Consider the following 21276-nt stretch of genomic DNA (forward strand, 5'->3'; position numbering starts at 1 on the left):
GGAAGTAAAACATTCAAATTCTCCCTTAATTCTCTGTCATTAAGGTTCAAGTCATCAAGTGTAAAAGTAATATTATATTACTTTCCTATTAGAAAGGAAATACCTGATTTTTATTTTTACAATCAAACAAAAGTACATTAAAGTACATTAATTAAACCTTAGCTTTGTTCTCTGTGTGTTTGTGTCCTTTTTAAAGGCACGTCTGCTCCTGGTGTTCTGTAGCACACAGAGCATTGATATTTGCTCCATATTTAATGTACTATGGAGACAGGACACTGCAGTGTGGTCCTGGAGGTCAAGTGTAGAGTGGTTCACTTTCTGCATGATTGTAACCAATTTATTCTTCTGCAATCTGATGGACTCTTGGAATAGTTAACTAAACTTCTCATAAATGAAATAGACTTTCAAAAATCACCTACTGTCCCCAGGAATAGCATGTTTCAGATATTATGTTCAAGTTTTACATTTGTCAGTAAGCTCTAGACTTAGCCACAAAATAATTTTGAGGTTTGCATTTTGCCATGTGTCAATCAGAGTTTCCACCACACTTACCTGATTTAGCAAAATTTAGTTGTTTATTCTTACTGTAGATAGTATTACTTTTAGAAAGCACTTTGTAACTTTTCCAGAAGAAATTCTGTATTCTGGTTGCCTTACAAACCTTCAGCTGGGGATTCACATTAATCAGAAAGCCTCCCGTCTTCTGCTGTTCTACCCCTAATAATAAGCTCTTGTTACTCAGAAAGAAATTCTGTATTTTTATGGACTAGTATTATTTTTCTAGGATGAATTGTTCCAATGGCATACATTATTTAAATCTCTCAAACATTTCTAAGTTTGCAGTGCATGTTTTATGGATAACATAATGGTTGAAATATAGAGGATTTTGTCCTGAAGTTTTTCATTGGGTGTTGAAAATGTGAAATATTGCTTCATTCTTTTTAGATACTAGTAAAAAACAGTGTGTAGCGAAACCATGGTTTACATCACCTTCTGTGTCTCAGGAAAAAAAGATAATTTGACTGGCTGTCAGCCTTAATATATTCACTTCTTCACCTATCCCTATGGGTGTTTTTTTAAAAAATATTAAAGCATTGACTATAAAGAATATCTATCTTTAATGGGTTTGCATAGCTGCTTAATGCATTTCTTTTCAAGAGCCTTTAATATCTGCTAACTTTACTAAAGATCCTTTAATTGCAGTTAAATCATGATAAACTAAAGGAAAGTGACAGTGTTATAAAATTGTTGGCAAAATGTCATTTGCAGCTGTATTGCTCATACCTTCTAAGTGCACCTTTTAAAATTGAAATATGACTTTGCTAAACACTTATAACTGGAAAATGGATTTCATATGAAGGGCTTCCAGTAAAACTATGAAACAGAACTGTGAGCAAAAGAAAACCAGCTAAATTTGGGTTTATTTCACTGCTTGTCATTACAGTTGGTTTGTAACCAGTAAGATAAACTAGAATAGGCGTGTAGTTTAATTAAATACCTAGATAGCCCCCAATGAGTGAATACCCAAAATGTGCTAAAGCAAGTGCGCCTCTTAAAATGAAAGCCATCTGTTCTCAGAATCATATTGTTAAATGTAAACACCATAACTGGTTCTCAACCAGTTTTCTAAGTCACAGTGTAATGGAAGCAGTAATGGAAATCTCCCCAAAGTCAGAATAACATAAAAGCTCTTCCTCAAGCAATGAAACGCAGACAGTCACATTAGCGGACAATGACTAAAACACTTGGATAGCTAAAATAAGTTAGGGGAAGAGGAAAAGATAAAAGGGAGTCAAAAGTTAGGAACCCAAGAGGCAGCAGGGAAGTAAAGGGTGGGGTGAAGGCAGATAGTGTGTGAGCTCATCGGGAGGAAGCAGGAAGGACAGTTGGAGAGAGGAAGAGTCAAAGAACGGGGAGAGCCAAGGAGGAGGGGGAGCTGGCAGGAGGAGAGGGGCAGGGAGGCTCTGTGCTTGGGGAGACGTGGGGGGTGTTGCAGAATTCTGCTTGCTTCTGTTTCCTGAATTCCAAGTTTCCAAAGATTAGTATTTTGCTCTCTGTCTTCTATTTTTCTTAGTTAGACCGATTCAAAGAACCACCTGCTTATGGACCTATGTGCGACATCCTGTGGTCAGACCCCCTGGAGGACTTTGGCAATGAGAAGACTCAGGAACATTTCACTCACAACACAGTCAGGGGGTGTTCGTACTTCTACAGGTGAGCGCGCAGCCCGCGTCGGAGGCCCGTTTGGCTCATCGGCTTTGCAGTTTATTAGTGCCCGGGTTGGATTCATTTAGGATGTTTGCATAACTTCTCTAGGAAACAAGTATAAAGGGAAGGGTCACTTCGAAAGCCTGGTTCAAATGTGTTCTTAGCACTTGCACAATGAAAATATAAATAAATAGATAAGAAATAAAGTATATCTGTATAGATCTGTAGATATAATGTCTGTGAAGAATAGAAAGGGCATAAAAGGGGCATGTGGTATCAGGGTGGTGAAGTCGCTGAAGAAGAGAAAAGTAGGATTTAGTAGAAATTTTGTTTTGTTTCAAAAATTGTAGAGAAAAATCCAATGCTAGCCTTGATTTTTTTTTCATTCGATTATGCAATACTTCAAAATATTTTTACCAGTTTTCTAAAGTTAAATTGGAGAAATAATTTTAAATTGCTTAATTAAATTATATTCAAGTTATCTTTAAATTTCCTAACTTTATGAGAGTTTTTGGATAAATTAACATTAGCAGCAACTTAGTATATAGGTACCGTAAGTAAATTTATTGTTAGCACATTGACAAGCCATATTGAAAAACATTTTATAGTAACTTTTACATTTTTGTATTTGCCAGTGTGTAGGGATTTGCCCATTCCGTAACATTTCAGAGCAGAAATTAGCAACACAGTTGGGTTTTTGCATATCTTCACGATTTTCCTGACACCTCATGTCAGTTTTAGCCTGCTGCACTTGATTACCACCAGTTTCACTACATTCTTTTAATCATAAGACATACAGGTCATGTGAAAGGGGAAAAGAGGTCATGGAATTGAGAATTTTAAGTTCTAGAATACACAGTCTTAAAATAAAAATTAAAAAAAAAAACCCTTAAAAACCCAGACTGATGTTCACTGAAGTTTATGCACAACTCCAGCCCTGGCAGCTAAGCAAATATCAAGGCTGTGTATTGAGCCACGTATCTTCTGTCTCTAGAGTCAGCAGATGTCATCCTTCTGCGTAACACTGATCACAGTTTGTTCAGTGGTAGAACATTTTGTTCCATACATTAAGTTTTCCTCATGGGGAAGAAATCGTTTTCTTTTATTCATCTGTTGATGTGATTGGGAAATTGAAGTTTGTGAACAGAAAATCTAGTACACTGTAAGGCATCAGTCAAAGAAAAGTTTTTGCTAGAAATATTGATAAAGAGGTTTGTTTCTAGCTTATATATCAGACTGTCTACAATTCATTTCTTTGTTTTGGAAATTTGGGGGTCAAGTCTAGTGAGTCTATTTTGGCTGAAATGAAGAAGCGTGGTATAGTATTTCTGAGAAGCCTAAGGCTTCTTTTCAGTAATTACTTAATTTGGGAGTAATCTTTTACTAAAGATGTTCAAACTTTTTTAATGAAAAGTTAAATATTGTTGAAATCTATCAAAGCCAACTATTCAGTTTTTCAAATCTGGTGTTGAATCCTTAAGTATACCATGAGTATTTAAATTACCTATTGGATACCACTGGGTTGTGCTTTGGTAATATCAAACAAAAGCTAAGCCTCTTAATTTTGATATTAAGCCATATTGCATTAATCTTTCTTTAATTCATAGTATAACATCTTTTGTTAGCTTTCTGAGTCACCTCAAATAAATTGTAATCTAAATAAATTCTTGTACTGAACTTACATAAAGTTCTGGTATTTTTGTTTTGTGACTATAGACACAGATGTGTTTACATCAGAGATAAAGGCCATCAGCTAGGCAGGATTATGCATGTTTTCACACTTTTTTCCTCAACAAAGTGATTATTTAACTCCTCTCATTAGAGGTTGTTAATAGATCTTTAGCCATGACAAATGCTGAATATCTAAATTCACCGCCAGTAGACTGACTAATGGCAAAACCGTCTGGATTATGTTCTTTTTATCTAAGGAAGAGAAAAATGAATCTTATTTTCCCAGAGCTGATTGATCCTTTTGTTTTTAGTGCCATCATGAAGGTGTCAAGGCATCCTCTGTGGTCTTGGTTCATAAAGTTGACCTAGAGGGGCACAAGGGAACAAAGAACCTTGGCGAGAAACTTGGTGACAATTATCTGTTTGAGTTACCCGCACTGATCTTGGTCCACAACTCCCCGTTATATTTTACATGTTTATATTAAACTTGCATATTTAATTTGCCATGCCACCCTATTCATGATCTAACACATTGCCTGGGCCGTGATTTAAATACAGTGAAGTTATACAAAAAAGTATATCAGTAGAATTTATTAATAATGTTCATGAGTTATAAAAAATAGGCAATATGACAGAGAGGAAAGAATCCATACAACATTACTTTTTGCCCAAGTGCTATTATCTTTATAACCTTAGGCCAGAGTTTGTGTATTCAAATGATAAAATTCTGAGGCAGATAATTGAGACACTTGAAGCAGGCCAAGTGTTAGATTGTAAAGATTAATGAGGATCATGAAAAACTGGAGGTAAAATTTTTATTTTCATGTAGGGCCAACAAAACTGTCAGTTGGATCAGGTGCTTGGGTTGTCAGTTTGTATGTCTGCCTTGGATGAATCACGGAAGCTTTGTGTTCTAGGTTTAGCTGGCTTCAGAAGGAGTGAGTTAAATCAGACATCTGAGTTCTGAGATTTGAAGAACATCTTAACAGTCATTTTAAAGTGTTTTTGAAGCTGCAAATTACAGCTCACTCAAATAACCACTGCTCTGTTCATCACAGATCAGCAGCCTTTAGCTTCTCTTCTGCAGTTGACACGCTATCAACCCTGACATCCTCTGGCTCCTCCTTTTTCACAAACTCTGTCTCTCCTGTAACTTATCAGGCAGATCATTACCTTTTCTGCTGCCTCTTTCTTGGTCTTCCTCCTGCTTTTGACAGTGTTTTCTTCACATTTTCCTAGGAACCTCACCTATTCCCTGAGGTTCACTATAAACTATAACTTCCATGGTTTGACTACAAAGATCTACGTCTAGCCCCTTCATCTCTTTGTCTTTCCTGAAGTCTAATTCTCTGTTTCTAGTTGTCTGCTGGAATTTTTTTTTTTAATGTTTTTTATTGATTTTTGGAGAGCGAGGAAGGGAAAGGGAGAGAGAGGGAAACATCGATGTGAGAGGGAAACATGGATTGGCTGCCTCCTGGTAGCACCCTCTACCCGGAATCGAGCCGTGTGCCCGGACCGGGAATTGAACCAGAAACCTCTCCATGCATGTGAACAAAGCTCAACCAACTGAGCCACGCTAGCCAGGGCTGCTGGAATTTTTTTACCTAAGATGTTGCATTGTCGCCTGGACCTAAACTCTCCTTGCCTGAAAAAGCTTATTATTTACTTTCCCACTGGCTTAATCCCCACTAGAGAGTCCCCCTGTTCTTTCTTTCTATTAACAGCTTATTCTCCCAGTCATGCAGACTGGCAAATATCTTTTCTTTTTCTTCTTGCATTGAAATCACCACAGTCATCACATCTTATTGACCCTTTTTTAATAATATCACCAGCATCTAAACCATCCTGCCTGCCTTCCCTCCCTCCCACTCTGATTTCAAAACCTTCATCTTTAGTGTGTTGAAATCACACCTGATTGTACAACATCCTCCACACTCCCCTCAATTCATACTGTTCAGCTCATGGGTCTCTTTTGAGAATCCATTCACTCATTTAATTATTTAACAAGCATTACTTGAGCGCATACTATATATATGCCTTCTGTGAGATTTTGTAAATACTGGGAATCTTTACCTTCAGGGAAATAACAGTCTAGTACCAGAGATCAATAAGCAGAAATTGACAAGTAAAATGCAAGGCGGGTTAGTGCTGTGATAAATGTGGAGGTCATCACACACAGGCACACACCTGGGGGATCTAACCCAAACGGGTGGATCACAGTTTAAGGGACTACTCATGGTGGAAGTGTTATTATACTTAAATTTTAAAGGACGAGTAAAATATATCCAGCCTGAGATACTAGGGAAGGTTAGGCTCTTACAAGCAGAGAAAGTGGTTTTCATGAAAACTTGACGGGAGATAACACTAGGAACTCTGGAAAGATGCCCACCTGAATGGTCTCACTTTATCTCTAATCCCAGTTAGCAGGTTCAGTATAAAGTTGAATATTCATATAACTAACTTATTCTGCTCCTATTTCATTACCCACTGGAAATGTGTATATATGTGTATCAAAATACCAGCTTGTTCATAGCAGAAGTATTTGTAATAGCCAAAAAATGGAAACAACCCAAACGCCCATTTAGTAGAATGGATAATAAATTTTAGTATATTTAACTAGATACAGCAAATGAGAATGAGTTCAACAAAACTACACATAACAACGTGGATTAATGTCACAAATGTAATGATGAGCGGAGAGAGACAGATACCACAGAGCGCACACTGGATGATCCCATGAAATAAGAGTTCAAGGTTAGAAAAGCTCATCTGTAACGTTAAGAGCCAGGGTGGGGTTACCCTTAGTGAGGAGGCGACAGTGACTCAGAAGACACATGAAGAGTCACTGGGGTTCAGGAAACCTGTGTCTTGATCTGAGTGCTAGTTGCAAAGGTGTTTGCTTTATAAAAGGTCACCAATTTGTAATCTTCCTTGTGCAGTTTTCTGTATAGGTATTACACTTCCATAAATAGTTTGCCTTGAGTAAAAATTGCTCACCACCCTTGAGGCAGCCGGCAGCCAGGTGCAAGTGAGGACTCAAGCTCTGGTGAAGTTCTGGCAGGAAAAGTTGAAGCCCTTCCAGACTTGATCCCTAGTGGGTAAAATGAAATTAGTTGGAGAACCCTGGGGCAAAGAAAGTGACACAGCAAGTCCTAGCAAAAGATCGGCCTACCAGTACCTAGGCGAGGCCAGGACCCCCCAGGGCTGAATGCCTATTGCCAGGCCCAGGAGGCAGAGACTAGCTGGACAGCGGGGCCAAGTCCTCTGTTCTCCTGGGCTGGACAGCAGAGCGGGGAAGCCTCCTCCCAGTCCCTTGACCGGGCTGGCAGGCTGCCTGCCTCTGCTTGGCTGAAGCCGATGAGGGAAGGAAACTCTTTCCTTCTCTCACCTGCTTGACTGCCCCTGGTGAGGCTACTCCAGAAATTAAGTGTGAGCACCAGTGAGTGGGCAAATGGCTGCTAAGCATGTAGGATATGAAGACAAAACTGTCTCTTAAGGCATCCAGTGTTGCTGGAGAGCCGAGGCATGCATAGTTTACCCTACAACATGACAGGTGATGTATTGCTTTCATATGTTACGGAAACAAGGTGGATGCAGCAGGTTTGTACACCTCGGGGCAAAGTAGGTTTGAAGGGAAGGGTTCACAAGTGATCATTTAGCTAAGGCTTGGCGGAACAGCAGACCACTCCAGAAGGAAGAAATACCCAGGGAAAGTATGTAAGGCCATAAAAGCATGAAAAAGCATTTTAATAATGCCTGCAGGCTATATCCTGGTTAAAGAGCCTGAAGTCTGGGAGGTTGAAATCAAAAGTCTAAAATACTCTATCATATTGCAAGAAACAAAAATAAGAGAATAAACAGAATGCATCTAACAATAGCTGTTTTCTCTAGTGCCAAGCTTTTTCTACCGTGTCTCACGTTTGTGCCTTTCTACCTTCCTCATCTCTGTTCATGCTCAGCCTGCTTCCTGTCCCTGTCCCTCTCTTGGTGGCATTCTAACCACTTCCTATCTAGTAATCCCCGTGCACAGTTTCCCTTAAGATCTAACACAAATCGCAACTAGTAAATTTACCATTTACTGTTAGAATCTGGGGTTGCTGACTCACCATTCTGTGCTGCCTTCTTTCTTTCACTCCAGGGTGGTAGGAGAAACTTAAGAGCTGTGAAAAGTCTACTACTATGCATCAGACCCTAGCCTAGGAAATTTACATATATTGCTAACTCATTTCATCTTTACCTCAAGTCTATGAAATAAATGATACTATCTGCATTTTTACAAATGAGGTGATTTATTTGTATGAGGTGAAGCAAAGAAATGAAACAATTTTCCAAAGTTTACACGGGAAATAGGAATAAGACCCCAGATCTAAGTATCCCCACTATTCCATGGAAATTTTCATCTCCCTTTCTACTCAGAGAAGATGCATTCTCTGGTGCTTAAGTAATAATTATGATCCAATAAAAAACAATATTTTCAGAGAAGATAAGTTCTTTCCTAAACAGAGCAGCGATGCTGGTCAATGAATATCACGGGGCAGAAAGCATCACTGGTCTTCGCCAGTCCTTGCAGCTGGTCTGGTTTAAGACATGTTTAGGCCAGTGGGCTAAACAAAATCATCCAGGGTGCCTCATACAGGAGGGTCGTGCCTGACAAAGCTGCCCATGGAGGGGTGTGAGTGGGACCGGGTTCTGAAGGCCATGGGACCGGACTTAGGCTGGTCAGTGTTGAGGAAGAGGGGCTCTTTCTCCTTGGTGGGCACAGAACATGGAAGCTTCATCTTATTAATGCAAAGAAGGTGGGGGGGGGAGATCTGCCATGAAATAGGTATTTTTCAAAAAGATTTCCTCAGACCCCTGTGCTTTCTTTTCTTGCTTTATTATATCTCAAACCTTGGACTATTTTATCTTAAAATGTATTTTATTCTTAAGTAGTTTTTTTAATTTAAAAAAGTGTTTTACCTTCCTTCCTAGATTATAAATATCATCAAAACAGAAACCACACCTTACACGTATCATACCTCCCATCCCTGTGCATAATACAATCTTCTAACAAAGGGAACAGATTCACCAGTGAGCCTTTGATAAATTATTGGTGAATTAAGTGATTTCCAACCCTTTCTGTGGTGGTAAGGTGTTTTGAACTCTGCTTTGTATGATTTTTTTTTTTTTATCTTCACCCAAAGATACGTTTATTGACTTCTCTTAGAGAGATTGAGAGAGAGAGAGAGAGAGAGAGAGAGGAACATCGATATCAGAGAGACGTGAGAGAGAAACATTGATCTCTTGCCTCCCGTATGCACCCCAACTGGGGATCAAACCTGAAACCTAGGTATGTACCTGACTGGGAATCAAACCCTCAGCCATTTGGTGTCTAGGACGATGCTCCAACCAGCTGAGCTACCTGGCCAGGACAATATCTTTTTAAAATGCTTTTCAGTTTGAACACTTTTTGGTTTTCGTTATTTCCGTTAAAAAACATAAAAATATTGTAAACTTTTTTCCCTAATATTAATAACTTGAATGTATCCAAGGCAGGTAGCTTACCAATAATGAGAATCTAGTTGATAGTCAAGTATTTTCTATAATTTATTTTGAAAAATATTTGTAATTCTTAGAAAATGAGTATTTGCTTGCATGTGCTTTTAAATTTCTAAAGATTTTCTTCAGAATGTTTTTCCTCTAAGAAGAATACAAGTGTTCCTCACTTAATGCTGTTAACCTAGTAGAATGCTGCTAGGTTAATTTCATTTTCTACAGATTTCCATTAGAAATCAGACGTATATTTCCATGGGAGAAAAATTAGCTTAAACACATAAAGGTACCAAACATAGCATGAAGAAAATATATTAAAATTTTGTTTTCATAAGACTAGTGTAAGTACTTCCAACAGGAAAAAAATAAAATAAAGAGCAGCCAAGCTATTTTCCCACAGGCAAAAAAGTGTCAAATCTAGACAAACAACCTGTGTCTTCCAGTATAACAACAGGGCTATAAACTGTCTTTTAAAAGGAGCATTATGAGGACACAAGAAATATGAGTAAACAGCATAAAGAGATAGGGTAGGAACATTTAGAATATTCTAGAACACACATCCGTGTACACATACACACAAATATGTAGTCATGCAAAAAATTTCTTTATTCAGATCCCACTTTTACCGAAGAACTGAACCTCTTTATAATCAGTATTTCTACAATGGTATGCAATCCTAATGATATTTTCTTTCCTATTGCTCAGCTAATTCTTACAAAATCTGTAGCATAGAAACTATTTTCAACTTCTCTTTTCTGATAAATTATTTGAGTGAGATAATACTAAGTATTTTCACAAAGTGCTATTTTTATAGTTGCTGAATTACTATCTTCCATAATATGTATAGTTCAGTTTCATAGATATTTGCAGTTCATATTGAAATGAGCATGGGCTTGCTGTCCCTTGATTTGAAATATCTAAAATGTATTCATTTTTATGGCATACATTTATCGTGTTAAAAATTCTTACAGCAGAGGCAAAGTGATTGCAAACAGTTTTCAAGTTTAGTTTGTAACTTGAATTGCATTTTGAATGAACTTCTCATCTTTAGTTTTGAGACTTTCTTAATAGGTGATATTATCTTGATTGAATTTAGATATTTTTATTTTTATTTTTTATTTTTTTAAATATATCTTTATTGATTTCAGAGAGAGGAAGGGAGAGGGAGAGAGAGATAGAAACATCAATGATGAGAGAGTCATTGATCAAGCCCGCAACCCGGGCATGTGCCCTGACTGGGAATCGAACCCTGATCGCCTGGATCCTAGGTCGATGCTCAACTGTTGAGCCACGCCCGGCCGGGCTAGATATTTTTATTAAGTCAAGATAAAGAATAAGATTTAAGATAAAGCTCTGTTGATCTAGGTAAGGTACACATTTTAAAAGTTTGTGAATTATAATCCTGTTTAGATTTTTAATGATATAGCCAGTTAATATAATCATATATAAGTTGAAAACTTGATTTCCCAGAAGACTTCCTCTCCTGATTCTCTAACTCGGTCCTCCCTGTGGAGCACTCAGGCAAGTACAAATAGGGCTGCATTGGAGAAAATTGAGGTTTATATTTTAAATTCCACCCTCATGTCATATTTATGGTTCTGCTCACTTTGTGTTTAAAGGTAGACTTGATAATATTGATTTTCTCTCCTAGTGGACACTTTTCTAGTGTTGTTATGTAATAGCCTGCATTCTTTTTCCAATTCATACACCTCTAGCCCTTTCTGATTACATAAACAGTGCAGCTGTAGGTGCTTTTTCTGCCACAGGGGAAAACCTATCCTTAGAGGCTTGCTTCATGAATGATGTATGTTTGATTATGTTGGATCAAATCACATAGGTCTGATGTTACAGGTAAATTTGCTCCTGTTAATGATTTCATAACAGATGCTTCTCTTTTTGTCTCTGGCAGTTACCCGGCTGTTTGTGAATTCTTACAGCACAATAACTTGTTATCTATACTCCGAGCCCATGAAGCCCAGGATGCAGGGTGAGCAGTTTTGTGGGTTTATGAAAACCACACACTCCTTGTCCCTTTGTCACGTCTCCCTCCCTCTGCTCAAGCTGTGGGGGTTCCCTTTGCCAGGCTTTTTCCCTGAAGGAACTCAGTCTTAAAATTGTCTCCTGATGACACCAATAGGGCAGGGTCCCGGGGAATGAGTGGCTGCAGGTGTATTGTAAAGTCCCCTTTAAAGCTCTTCCATTTTTAGCTTGAACAGGTAAAATTTTCAGCTGGCTTCCCTAAACACCGTAAGGGCCCTTCCTCGTTTCCTACTCTTACCACTGTCCCAGAAGTGTGTAAATTACCATTCACATCCTGGTTGGCAATGTGAATGAGAATCACACATAAATATTTAATAGATATTGCATGTTGTACTCTTGTTTAAAGAATGTCATTCCTGGTCCCTCTAGAGTTTTGTGTGTGTGTTTTGTTTTTTTTTAAATATATCTTTATTGATTTCAGAAAGAGGAAAGGAAAGGGAGAGAGATAGAAACATCCATGATGAGAGAGTCATTGATCGGCTGCCTCCTGCACGCCCCCAACTGGGGGTCGAGCCCGCAACCCGGGCATATGCCTGCAATCGCCTGGATCCCAGGTGAACGCTCAACTGCTGAGCCACGCCCAGCCGGGCCCTCTAGAGTTTTAATGGACAAAAACATTTAAATGATGGGGGAAAGCTTATATTCTGACTAATAATTGCTTAACATGGTTTTATAATACCTGGTAAATTTTAACACATAAACCAATTTTAAGTGTTTAGAAAACTAAGAAATATCAGATAATGACTTTGCTGGTGCATTAAATCTGCATTAGGGAAAAATAGGTGTAATTAATTTTAGGATTGGAAGTCCAGTACCCTTCCAAGTGGTGGGCCCCACTGAAAAGTAGCATTTGCCTTTAAATGCTTAAACTCGTCCCTTCAGGCTCTGAATTTTCTGAAATGGAGGAACAGTTATTTTCATAACCCGTGTGCTGAAATTGGGAATGTAGGTTCCAGCATTCTGAAGGAAGCCTATGTCTGTGATGATCCTGAATTAAGGCAGAGCCTAACTTCTTTTCAAAATTAGCTTTTTTCAAGCAATCAATCAACAGGTGTAAACCGATTCAATATTACATCCCCTGTGCTGTTGTTGCTGATGTTTGAAGTAATCTCTGTTGGCATACCCAACCAATCATATCCTTAAGTAATTTTTTTCTTTTAGAAGGGCATTGGCATCACCGTGCTTTTTGCGGCTGACTGTCCCAACTGTGCCTTTGAGGCAGATGTATCTTAACCCCACTATGAACCTGAAATCATCTGCTTATTTGAAAATATGTTAAGTGCACCAGTTAAAATCAACAACTCTGTTTAAAATGAGCAGTTGATTGATTCATTGGGGAAAATTGAGATCATGTCATCCAGCTTCTTTTTTATTTGCTGTCGTAGCCAACCCTGGTTTACAAAGTCAACGTACTAGGATTAAGAGTGGTACTATCTTTCACATTTTGAATTTTTCCCCCAAAACACAGTCCTGTAAGCAGGATAAATATTTCTAGAATGTAAACCAAAAGTAATTTTAGACTGTAATAAAGAATAATAAGCACTTATTTGAGCAATAGGAGCTGCAGCCCAGGAGACACAGATTCAGATAGCAGCCTAATTTATGTCCCACTGAGACAGAGGGGAGGCCTCCTTTTATAGGCAGAGTTCCTATCTGGATTCTCAGTTAGGTCCGCTTTATGTAAGTGAGGTACCCCAATTGAGTGATTCTGATTGACAGGGCAGGTCTCAGTCCTCGGTGAAGACAAAAACAGGGTTTCCCTGCAGTTGTTGACTCAGAGGGCTAAAGCAGCAGGGCATAGTGTGGAAGCCAGGAGTTGCCTCTGAGGTTCTAACTAGGATACGTGAGAAGTCCCTGTCAGCAAATGACCACTAGGATCTTATTATTCCTAAGATTTGGGCCCTCAGTTGACCATGGGGAACCCACTTCAGCCACTAAATTCCTTCTCAGTGTTCACATCATATCTTCTCAGAGTCCATAAAAACACTTCAAAAGAGTTCTAAGGGAATATTTTCTTCTGGGAAAAGTAGTGTCTAAAATATTTGTAAAATTATAAGTTTTAAGGTGGCTACTTATCTATCTAAAGGTACTATTTGAGGCACCTTGGGAACCCAGCTAAATTAGGCATGCCAGAAATAACACAGAATACCCAAGGAATGAGACAATTTTGTTATGTGCTATACAGGAATGTTTCTATACTGATATTCCTAAAATCTGTTACATAGAAGTCGTGAAATACGTTTTCACCTTGCTGGAAAAGAGCCAGTCTCCTGTATCTTTTGATTATTTGAGGACTAGGGTTCTATTTTTGTCTTAGTAGAAGAAAAGAAACTGGATTGTTGGTTTATTTCCAAATGTCTTGCAAATGTTCTGTTTCATTCCTGATTGATTAAATATCACCCTGCTAAAACAATAATCTTTGACCTGCACACACCACATGAGACTGGTAATAAATAAACTCTAAAGTAGAAACAATTTTAATTCATAAAATCATAGATTTTACCAAACTTTCTTTGAAAAGCAAATCACTTGGTTTAGGCAAAAAGGGGAACTATAACTGTAACAGAGTATTGTAGATAGATAGAGTAACCAGCGTGCTATTAATGGAAAAGATTTATATATTGCTTTGCTTATTGAGTCCTTTTATGTCAAAAATATTGGCAGGCTTATGAAAAACATGGTAGGTAGACGGCAAAAAAGTAGCATCCATCTTCCCTGTTGAACACATGGAAATGAATTTTCACTGAATTCTACCCTGCACTGGGTCTGCCGGACTTAGGAAAAACTAATTTCCAAATTTTACATCTGAGTGTTTGTTTCTATTCTCACCTCTGAAGTGAAGTCATTGTAAAGAGACTTCAGAGAGAAAGTTTTATTTAATGTTATATAATCAAATTCTCTTTGAATTATAAAACTGAATTTTAACTTTGTATGTATAAGTCAATAATTTGATACCACCGGTTTTCCCTACTTGCTCTAACTTGTACTCATTGTTTGTAGGTATCGCATGTACAGGAAAAGCCAGACAACAGGCTTCCCTTCTCTAATTACGATTTTCTCAGCACCAAATTACTTAGATGTATACAATAACAAAGGTAAGTAGTTCTGAATCCCTCTCGTGGTCTTCTGTAATATGTATAATAATTCTTCAGCTTTTTTATTTTGGCTTGATTTCGGTAAAGCATTTTAAAGCTGACCAATACTTTTTCATGTATTGTTTGATGCAAATTTTGTGAGTATCTCCGGAGGTAATTGGTCAGAGGTGGGGCCCAAGCGCTGTTATTTTTTTCACTGTTCTCCAGGCACTTCTATCTAGTGTACAGCAGGGTTGACAGCGATAGCTCTGGTAGATTATAGGCTTTAAAAGAAATTTTGATTGGCAGTAATCCAAAATCATGTCCCTTAAGAAGGATGTGGATTTAAATAAGAATACTGTGATTGTGCATGTATAGAATCAAGGAATATAAGCATAAATAACCTATAGCTTGAAATTCAGGTTCAAATTGCATGTATTGAGGACCTACCATGAGTCAAATCCTATGCTAGGAAAGGAAATATTCATTTATTTTTTAAGAAATTGTATTAAACTTCAAAGTAAATACCACTAGCCCCCCACCTCCTCTTATTCTGCAGAGTGGGCCTCTGGTTAATTGCCTTGCTGGGTCCCTCGGTTAGGCAGTGATGAGCGGGGCTCGGCCCCCGGTGTGCTGGTTTGGCATCGGCCACTTCCTTTCTGAAATGCCACACCTTGTGTGCCTGGAAGAGCCCAGGAAACAAGAGGGCCGTAGTCCCTGACTTCAGGGACGAGCAAGGGACACATTTATCTTCCTTCACTGACGTAATCTCTTTATTCAGAAACGACAGAAGTGTTATAGGTGTGGCAGGATGGGTGATAAAATGCGAAAAGCCACTTACTCGAAGCTGATCTGGGAAGTACACCGGTGGCATGTCCGAGTTTGGCTTTCTGAGATTAAGAGAAATGGAAACAGAAAGAAAAAAAGCAAGCAAGTAATATTTGAGAGTTGAGATATAGTCCAGGAGAGGCAGGAAAAGGCAGCCCTGTTGCTAAACCAGTCTGAACACCTGGGAGTAGGAGCCATTCCCCTGCCCGAGTGGTGACAGGTGCTTCCTGTCACAGGCTGGATCCAGATGCCGGAGGCAGGCCTTGGCCACCTTGATAACCAAACGCCTGTTCTGTGCCCTCAACCCTTAGGAATTGTTAGTTGTCTTTGTTTTTGTCTTCTTTCCGAGCTCCCTGTGGGAAGCAGGCCTCCCTTTTTGCCTGTAATTTCCTCGTAGCACCTCTCACCTCCACCTGCTCTGGCTGGACCCCGACCCCCAGACCTTCTGGGTCTGTCAGGGATCCTGCTCCAGAAGGCAAACCTCACGCAGTACAGTGCTGCCACATGCCTTTCTGATCCTCGCCTCTCCCCAGACACCTCTGCTTTGTCCTACAGAGTGACTCTCCCCTTCCTCCCCATAGCCCAGAGGGTGACGCCTGCTGGCTGGAGTTGGCTGCGGCCTCGCAATCTCTTCCAGAGTCATTTTGACTCGGGCCCTCCTCTGAGGCCAAGGAATGTGGTTATTAGTAGGCACAGTACAGTCTCTGTCCCAATCGTGGGTGCCAGGGGCAAGGACAGTTTGCCCCCCTTTTCTAGTTCCTTAGTTCCTATAAAAGAAATGCTGCCTTTAGTACTCTCTAGCCAAAAGCATGCAAAGTAAAAGAAAACATGTTCTCAGCATACCAAGGACTCATAAGCCAGTTGACAAAATAAGACATTTGGGCAATTGAATAAAAATATAAAATGCAATCAGATTATGTATAAAGTAAGAGATTCGAACACTAAGTATATTTGACAAGGGGTAATTTTCTAAAACGGTCAGAAAAGACCTTGTTTAAGGTAAAATATGATCTGTGTAGAAAGAGTTTGTCAACCCCACACCAGCAGAGCCAAACACCAGACCCTGAGAGTTGCAGTGCAGAGAGATTGGCTATTTTGTTGATGAATGGCGCCATCCAGGGGAGCAGGAAGCTAATGCTCCAGAGACCTGACTCCCTGATGGCTTGTGTAGGCTGCAGATTACAGAAGACAAAATCACAATTCTTTGTGGGTTGGGAGTTCGGGGTCATGCTGGGAGGTGACTGGTCAGAGTTGAGGAAAGGGTCAGAAATTATTTCTTCAGGTTTTGAGGACAGCTCTGAGGTCTTTTCCGGTTTCCCTCAGCCCAAACTCATGGGAACACAGCCAGGAGGGTGTTTCACCTTAGGGCTCAGGAACTGAAACATAATTTAGGTCGAAATGTTATCTTTAGCCTGCCAGAGGTCCAGACCTTGTGACCACTGGTCAGGTGTTCTGGCTGCTGGCTTCTGCTGCCTCGGGGGTTGCTGATTAGCCTGGGGAAAGGAAAGGCTCCGTCTCAGAGGTGGAGAAAGAGGAAGAGAGAGAGAGGGAGAGAGAGATGTAATTTCTAGAGCTAGGATTTAAAACTAAATTTAATCAAAGTCATAAGGACTCTCGGTTTCAATTCCTCCTCTTCTCCCTGAGGACATTAAAAAAATGATTAACACTTGCTTAGAAAGAGGAAGAATAAAAAGTCAAAGCCAGTGTTTTTGAAACTTTTTTACTTTTAAGCAGCAACCACTTTTTCCCCAGACAAAGTGTCAGTCTTGAAGCCTTTTGTATAAGACCAGTAAGAGCTAATTCCCTTTGATGAGATGAGGCTTCCTCGCCTTATACCAGAGAGTTCCCCCTGTTACTTGCAGTGAATGCTGGAACTCAGGAGGTCACCTGGCATGTCCCACCATGGTCCTTTTATTTACCAAAACTATATAAAAATATGCACACTAAGGTTTTTATTGTTTTATGTTATTAAAATATTTTTTTCTATGAATCCCAGTGAAGGGAGTGCCCAAACAAGTAATTTCCTTGACAGAGACCAACTACTAAGTACCATGTACTATACTTACAAGTATAGAAGTATTTTTGTCTTTTAATCCTCGCCTGAGGATATGTTTTTTTGAATTTAGAGAAAGAAACATCGATCAGTTTCCTCCTGCAGGCTCCCTGACCAGGGATCGAACCCGCGGCTTGGGTATGTGCCCTGCCCGGCAGTCGAGCCCATGACCCTGTAGTACAGGATGACACTGCAACCAACTGAGCCACACCAGCCAGGGCCTTACAAGTTTTTAACAACTAAAAGATCAAGCAGTTAAAATAAAGAAAGTTGGGATTTTACTCCGTAAGAACAGACTCGGAGCTTTTCCTTTCATCGTCCTGCTGGGTAACGCAGATTTGCTTGAGACCCACAGCTGTCGCCTGCATGCAGCAGGCGTTGCTTCTATGGTCCTGACTGAACAAGGGGAGGCCTGAAAAAACCAATAGCCCTCGGTGCATTGCTAGCTTCGAGGTTCTGTGGTTCTTTCACTGTGTTCTCTTGACTTTGGGGTAGATCATAATGTCTCAGAAAGTAAACAGGAGCTTTTCATTTTGGGGACCTTTCCATAAAAGAAAAAATCCTTCTGAGGGGAAAAAAATAAACTGATAGGAAGAAGAAAGATATGTTCTTCAGTTTGAGCATAATTTCAAAAGGCTTTTGTGTGAAGTTTCTGAAGCATTTAAAGCTGTTAGGCTAACACAGTGTACAGTGTGTGGGAGTGGGAGCCAGTTATTCACTGCAGAAGTGAGGATTACTGCATTTGAATAAAATAAATGTTAACGAGAATTTTAAAAGACAGTGCAACAAAGCTGGGTTGCAGGCACCTTCAGGACCGTCAATGGGAAGATAAAGTGAAGAGTCTCTGAGTTAACCATTTGAGTCTTAGAAATAGGAGACTATACAGGTCTCTGGAATTATAACCTAATAGTTACAGTGCAATTTGATTTTTAAAGCTCCTGTAGATTAAGTAATAGCTTTCTGGCAAAACAAAAGAATGAGAATAATGGGTGTATTCTGCTATCTTAAAACCAGTAATAGTTTTATGATCAGCCTCATGCTTAAATGCACAGTAATTCTGATTCATTGGTCATACTTGCCTGCAACTAAAGGCCACTTTCAGGAAGTTCTGACTGTAAGTGTCCCATCCCTTAGTGTGGCCCACATTAGTCCACTCAGCTGTTATCTTTCCCGGTCTCACTGATTCCTCAGCCTGACAACTCCTGCTTACCTCCTGCAAGGTGCCAGGACAGAGGATATACATTTGAATTACAGCTCTGCCATTAAACACTAACTCATCTAATGTTATTGGCATGCGGTGGCAACTCTGTAAAATGAGAAAAAAGTATTTTGTAAATAACGGATGAAATTGCTTTGAAAATAATGCTCTGCAGTATTAAGATATTATCATTGAGTATTTTATATTGTTACCAATGTAGATCATCCAGGCTCCCTCTGTGGGGATCTGGTCCCTGGAAAGGACCCTCTGTCCTTTCAAGGGTTCTTTTTTTGGGGGTGGGGAGTCAAAAAGGAAACTGAAGCTGAGCATTCAGCAGCACAAGCTGTATTCAGTAGCCAGAAGATGGAGAAGAGGGAGTCAGACTCACAGATCAGCTTCTCCTTCTAGAGAAGCCTGGGGAGTGGATTATGACGGGGGCAGTGTAATGAGGGGAGGCATATGTGTTAGTTTTTTGGGGGATAAGCTGGTCTCTTCCAGGAATTAGAGTGCCACCCCTTTTCTTTACTTAAATGGTCCATGTCGGATCTGTCCAGGTGCCCAAGGTCGTGGCATTTAGCATGCTAATATATTATAATTGGGGTATAATGAGGTTCAGGGTCTGTTGAGGTTCAAGGTCTCCTGGAGGTCAGATTCAGCACCGTCTTGGTTCAGGCCGCCTCTGGTTGGTTTGGTAATCCTATCCCTCTTCCATCTTTTGTTTTTCCTGTAACAAATGGAAATTAAGCACACAAGGTTTCAAGAGCCTGGGGCCCACAGCCATGGTGACACTCACTATGCCACTTGTCAGTGTGGGGCTTCACAGAAACTCCTGGCAGAATAGCCCTCCTTCCCAGCTTCTTAGCTATAATTTCACTCGATGGGTTGAGCTACCTTTCTGCTTCTCTCTGGATGAACCCTTTACATTAGCCAAGTTGTTCTGCTCACTGCCCTGAACAGCTCTTGGCTTTCCCTTTCCTGCATCTTTGACATACATTTTTTTCCATCTGGAACACTTGTCTCACTCACTCCTCTCCCCCTATCGAAGTAGATTAAACCCATTTCAGTCTGTGTTGCCCTAAAGACTCTTGATAGTCCTTCCCAGAATGCCTGCAGAACCAGTCATTTGCCCTTACCATTTAATGTTTTTTTTCTAGTTAGCTTTTCCTAGAGTTAGCATTCCTGTGACTTCCTGATGAGATCATCATTCATTTGAAGCAGAGGCTTTTTGATACACATGGTAAAGCCAAGTAGCATGCCTTATACATAGCAGGCAGTCAATGGAGGCATCGATTGAAGCATTTTCTTTCTGGGAATTGATAGCAAGACAGTGCCCAAGAGTACCCTCTCAGAGCTTTATCTCACTTTAAATCACTGCCCTATATCCTTTCTAAATTGGAGTTAAACATTTGCAGAGCAATTGGCACATTTGAATTGTTTTTCTCCTGTGAACCTGTAGCCCTGAGGGAAAAGCTATTTCATAATTACCCAAACCTGCCAAATAGAAAGAAAGTGGAGTAATGAAATGTATTCCACACTGCCCCCCAATCCTACCTCCTCCATCTTAATAATTCACCACCTGTAACCCCATCCACTCACTCATGCAACACACCTTTGCTGAGAACTTACTATATACCAGGCACTGTGTAGGTGCTGGGATATGAAATAGACGGACAGGGTCTTTGCCCTAGTGGGTTTATAATCTGGCAGAGTGATAGACATTAAATAAATAATTCCACTAGCAGTTACTGAAATATATTTGGAAAATGCTACAGAGAAAAGAATGCTATGAAATGAGGGTAGAAATTAGTCTTTGAGGACAAAAAAAAAGCTTACCTGAAGAAGTGACATTTAAGCAATGGTAGGGTAAAATCTTTCAGTATCGAGAAGCACAGTGGCAGATGAGTACTGTGCTTTAAAGTTTTTGGTTTGGCTGAAAACTATAATGAACCTCTGGGAAAATGTATTTTAAACCCTGATGTGTAAACAGTTAAATCCTTTTTTCCCCTCTGATATACCTGTGCTTCAAGAAAATCTAAAGTAAATTGTGGTAGGTATTATGTGGTTCCAGTTTGCTGTAGTTTAGAGGAATTGTCTTATGGGTGGGTGAGTGGATGAGTGAATGGATATATGACATAGATGTAGAGAAATATATCTTCCAGGGGTATATAACTCAGTTCCAGGAAAAGCTGCTGAAAGTAAAATTAAGTAATTAAGTAAATTATTAAATAAATATATTTTGGATTTGAGAAGAAAATCTAATGGCTAACAAATTTAGCAATCAAGACCAAAAATTAAAATGACAACCAAGAAAAAAAATCAGTATTAAGGTAGATTAAGGAAGAGAGAGGAGGTAGAAAAGCGTCATTTGCTAAAATTCTGAGATGCAAACATCTACCCTTTTTGGTAGAGAAAAATGTATTTTGATGTTTTAGACTTTTAAACAAGGCAACATGATAGAATTATGTGTCAAAATCATTTTAGTCTTACCCAAACTTGACATTTTCAACATCCTCAAATATTTTCTAATGAAAAAGTAGTCAGGGGTTTTGGGAAGATAGCATTTATAAACAGAGAGATGGTTTATGGCTTGACAGAAAGATACCACTGTAAGAGAGGATTGAATTGCTGATACAGTGAACTAAGATGAAAACCGTATTGGCAGTCGTGGTGTG

At 39.5% G+C, this 21276-nt stretch overlaps 1 protein-coding gene across 1 annotated transcript in view; it reads left to right on the top strand.

The window, feature by feature from the left end:
- PPP3CA (protein phosphatase 3 catalytic subunit alpha) overlaps positions 1-21276 on the top strand; it is a 285468-nt gene that overhangs the window by 218856 nt on the left and 45336 nt on the right. The window contains exons 6-8 of the mRNA XM_016223594.2: positions 2075-2214; positions 11321-11398; positions 14452-14546. Coding sequence (XP_016079080.1) covers positions 2075-2214; positions 11321-11398; positions 14452-14546 — 313 coding nt within the window. The remainder of the gene's footprint in view (positions 1-2074; positions 2215-11320; positions 11399-14451; positions 14547-21276) is intronic.

The sequence above is a fragment of the Miniopterus natalensis genome, chromosome 1, assembly GCF_054644295.1.
Source record: "Miniopterus natalensis isolate mMinNat1 chromosome 1, mMinNat1.hap1, whole genome shotgun sequence".
Lineage (NCBI taxonomy): Eukaryota > Metazoa > Chordata > Mammalia > Chiroptera > Miniopteridae > Miniopterus > Miniopterus natalensis.